General features: G+C 54.4%; 1 protein-coding gene across 1 annotated transcript; it reads left to right on the plus strand.

Annotated features, from left to right (window-relative positions):
* Nucleotides 1–298: 298 nt before the first annotated feature.
* On the plus strand, nucleotides 299–2,286 carry LOC134756217 (uncharacterized). The gene is made up of 2 exons (XM_063693046.1): nucleotides 299–2,016; nucleotides 2,155–2,286. Exon 1 carries the CDS (start codon nucleotides 299–301, stop codon nucleotides 1,871–1,873), a length of 1,575 nt encoding a protein of 524 aa, XP_063549116.1. The 3' UTR covers nucleotides 1,874–2,016; nucleotides 2,155–2,286.
* Nucleotides 2,287–4,468: the final 2,182 nt, after the last annotated feature.

Raw genomic sequence — 4,468 nt, forward strand, 5'->3', positions numbered from 1 at the left:
ACTCACGGCAAGAAGTGGGAGGGCCGCAGAGGTAGTTTCGGCTGCTGATGTGGTGGTGAAAGGCCATGCTGAGGAGATTCGTTTAGGTGATTCTGGCGGAGGGCGTCTGACCTGGGCGACCCTACGTCCCACCTTCACAAATTTCCGATGTCGCGCAACTAGCCAACTTCTCACTTCTATACCCGAGTCGGTGTCCTAACGACTGAAAGCACCTTTTATATGTGCCGGTAAGCGTTCCCAATGTTGTGGGCCCTTGTAGGGTGGGAGCCGATGAGGATGAAGATAAAACGTACGAACTATGGATAACAGGTCGAACGAAAACCCCCAAGCTGATCCAGCAGCGTTCATCGCTAATGGTGAAGCCACACATGCGAGACAAGCTGTCCCAGAGACAGTGCGTCAAGCAAACCACCCGGCTGGTCAGCAACCTAGTTCATCTGGGGAGCAGACTGGCCCAAACACATTCCAGGACTGGCAGGTAGTGGACCGCAGGCCCAAGAAGCGACCCACTAGTGGGAAGCCTCACCCAGCCAGAGCCGGGACTTCTTCCTCTTCCAACCCACCCCCCCCTGTTCAACGTCAAGGTGGGGTGGCTAAGAAGAAGAAGAAAAATAAGAACCAGAGGCGCGCGGCTCGGCTAGCACGAGAGCAGCAACTGGGCACCACACAGACACACACACACACACAGACACACAACCCTGCAACCGAGGAGGGAGCACGGGCTTCTCAGAAGCCGGCACCCGAACCGGCGCCGAACAAGCAGGATGCTGCTGGCAAGCCTCCGCCGAAGGGGAAAGGTTCCATCCTACCCCCTAAGGCAGGAAGGTCGGCCAGTAGCCCTGCTGTTCCGACTGCAGTTCCACCCAAACGACGGCCAGGCAAGTTCGCACGAGCCACTGCTAAAAGGACGCGAGAAGAGTCCTTCTCCCCGCAAGGAGATAACAAAAAGCAGCGACTAGTGAGCCCCAGCCAACCGAAAGCGTCGTACGCACAAGCAGCGGCATCTGACCTGACGATCGTCATCACGGACGCAAAGTCGGGTAAGATCTCCGCTGAAACATCCCACGCCATTCTCCGCGGGTTGCACCAAGCAATCGTGGTGGAGGCGAGGAAGAACATCGTGGGAGCCCGGCCACCTAAATTCAAGGGTAAACCGGTTTTCGCTGAGGGGCAGCTGAGGGTCTTCGCAGAGGACGAATACTCGGCCGCCTGGTCTCAGCGATGCATCCAGTCCCTAACCTTGCCAGACATCTCCCTAACGGCAGTTCGCCAGTCGGAGATGGCAAGGAGAGTTAAGTGCGGGCTCCTTATACCCAACATCAACAACTCGTCCTGGGAAGACGTCCGTCAGGCAGCTGACGGACTGAAGTACCAGAATGAATGGGCCAAGGTCGGCACTTGGTCCATCATTGAGATACTGCGGCAAGACCAGGGGTGGTTTGTCGCCTTCACAATCCCCGAAGACCTCGTCCCCGCCTTTATGGAGAGGGGGAGATCCCTGAACTGTGGAGTGGGTAATGTCTACCTCAGGTTCAGGGGTCCCGGAGGCAAATACCTGGACCAGCCTCCCACCCTGCAGGACTCCACCCTAAGGGTAACGGGAGCACAGGTCCCTAGTCGACAGGCCCCGGGCACCCCCGGTCAGAGTAAATCTGCCTCCGGAGAGGAAGTTGCCCCCCCATCGATGCCCAAGCCAACGACAGCCGAACCCTCGGAGGATGAACTCCTTGGCACTGGTGACGAACCAGCCGGGACATCATCCGACGGTGAGTACCTGTCGGCTTGGATAGAGACGGGGCTGGCCGACATGTTGAAGGAGGGAGGGGAGATGCAAGACGGAGACCCCACCACCGACAACATGGACACCGGCTAGTGTCCTACAAGCAAACCTCCAGCACAGCGTGGCCGCTACGGCCCAACTGAGACGCTGCCTGGTAGGTTTGCCAACAGCCGTTGCCCTCCTACAAGAACCATGGGTGGGCAACGGTCACATACGCGGGCTCTCCGACACGAAAGGTAAGCTCTATTACTCCACGGTACACGCCGTCCCTAGGGCTTGTATCCTAACCACTAACAATATCATTGCACAACCGCTCACTGAGTTCTGTTCCAGAGACCTGTGTGCGATTAAACTACAAGTTCCACTGCCAACAGGCTGTCGCGACCTAGTCCTTGCCTCGGCGTACATGCCCGGAGAGGACGAGCCGCCGCCCGCCGAACTACAACGACTGGTCAGCCACTGCGAGAGAGCGGGCCTCGCATTAATCATCGGGGCCGACTCCAACGCACACCACCCGCTGTGGGGAATGGAGACCAGTAACAACAGAGGTAAGACACTTGTTGAATATCTTGTGACTACTAATCTAAACATTTTAAATGTAGGTGCCGAACCAACATTCGTAAACAAACGATGCAGGACGATTATTGACCTGACTCTGGCTTCGGAGGAGGTCAGTGAACTAGTCATGGGATGGCACGTCTCCCAGGAGGCCTCTTGCTCAGACCATAGATGGATTCGCTTCAATCTACTAGCATCTAGTGACACACCAATCGCCCGAAGGAATCCCAGGAAAACGGACCGAGCCACTTTCAGGAAGGTCCTAGGTGAAAGCCTCGACCTGCTTCCTCCGAGGGACGACTTCCGGGAACCGACTGAAATAGAACAGCAGGTAAACATCTTAACCGATGCCCTCGTAGACAGCTACCACAAGGCGTGTCCCTTAAAACCACCGGCAAGGACTGCCATAACGGGACACAAGTGGTGGGGTCCAGAACTGGAGAGACTCCGACGGAAAACCAGGAGACTCTTCAACAGGGCCATGAACACAATGGCCGAGGTAGACTGGGACAACTACTATGAAGCCAAGGCCAATTACAAAAAAAGACTGCGGTACTGGAGATCCTTATCATGGAGGAACTTCTGCAGCAGCATCGAAACACTAGACCACGCCAACCGTGTAAGGAAAACATTAGCGTACAAGACCACATCGCAATTGGGCTCACTCCGGAAACCCGATGGCACGTACACATCTTCCCCTGTAGAGACCCAACGCCTTCTCCTGGAAACTCACTTTCCAGGATGCGTAAGTCTCGCCGATGAAGATCAGCAGGATGAGGTATACAGTACAGCAGACAACAACTGGCAAATGGCGCACAGAGTCGTCACCGCTGAGAAACTCAGGTGGGCTATAAACAGTTTCCATCCCTTCAAGGCGGCTGGTCCGGATGGGATCTTCCCTGCTCTCCTACAGTGGGGTCTAGAGCCCATCCAGCAAACCCTGACCAGCATCATGGCAGCATGCCTAGCCTGGGGGTACGTGCCCAGGAGATGGAGGGATGTGAACGTGATATTCATACCAAAACCAGGTAAGAATGACTACACGGCGGCTAAATCCTTCAGGCCCATCAGTCTCACATCATTCCTGCTGAAAACACTGGAAAAACTGTGCGACAGGGATTTGAGGGATCGAACGCTAAAGAACACACCGATGCACAACAACCAGCACGCGTACAGCTCAGGTAAATCCACAGAATCGGCACTACACATGGTCGTCAGCCGCATTGAGAGAGCCATCCATGCCAAAGAACTGTGCCTTGGCACCTTCATTGACATCGAGGGCGCTTTCGACAAGACCCACTTTACCAGCATAGGGAATGCCTTGGATAGCCACGGCGCGGAACCCGGACTAACAAAGTGGATTATGAACATGCTAAACAAAAGAACTATAAGGTATGCAGGTGAACCGCAGGCCGTGGCGGCGGTGCGAGGATGCCCTCAAGGGGGAGTCCTGTCACCTCTGCTGTGGAACCTAGTAGTCAACAACCTTATAACCAAACTGAACGAGAAACACTTCTACACAATAGGCTACGCTGATGATCTGGCAATATTAATATCAGGTAAATTTGCCAGTACAGTCTGCGATCTCACCCAGGCTGCTCTTCGGATTGTAGAACGCTGGTGTAGAGAATTCGACCTATCAGTCAACCCCACCAAAACAGAAATGGTAATGTTCACCAATAAAAGAGCGCTTGGCAACTTTACCAGACCAACACTTTTCCAAACCGAGCTACAGCTGACCGATGAAGTTAAGTACTTAGGGCTAACTCTCGACAGTAAACTCAACTGGAACAATCACATCAACAAACGTATAGACAAGGCGGGAGTTGTCTTTTGGCAATGCAGAAGGATGATTGGTAAGAGGTGGGGACTCAACCCAAAAATTACTCTCTGGCTCTATAAGACCATAATCCGCCCCTTACTCTGTTACGGTGCTCTGGTTTGGTGGCCAAGAACAAACCTAGGCAACGTACGAGACAAGCTACAAAGACTCCAAAGGCTCGCATGCGCGGCCACCACTGGCTGTACGAGGTCCACACCGACTGCAGCCATGGAGGTCATGTTAAGCCTTCCACCGCTGCACCTACACATACAACAAGAGGCCAGTCTCTCAGCGGTAAGGCTGCGAGC

This window comes from Cydia strobilella, chromosome 3, assembly GCF_947568885.1.
Source record: "Cydia strobilella chromosome 3, ilCydStro3.1, whole genome shotgun sequence".
In the NCBI taxonomy this organism is placed as follows: Eukaryota; Metazoa; Arthropoda; class Insecta; order Lepidoptera; family Tortricidae; genus Cydia; species Cydia strobilella.

Excerpts from the sequence above, each read along its gene's own strand:
- LOC134756217 (XM_063693046.1), top strand. The coding sequence starts at position 299 with ATGGATAACAGGTCGAACGAAAACCCCCAAGCTGATCCAGCAGCGTTC.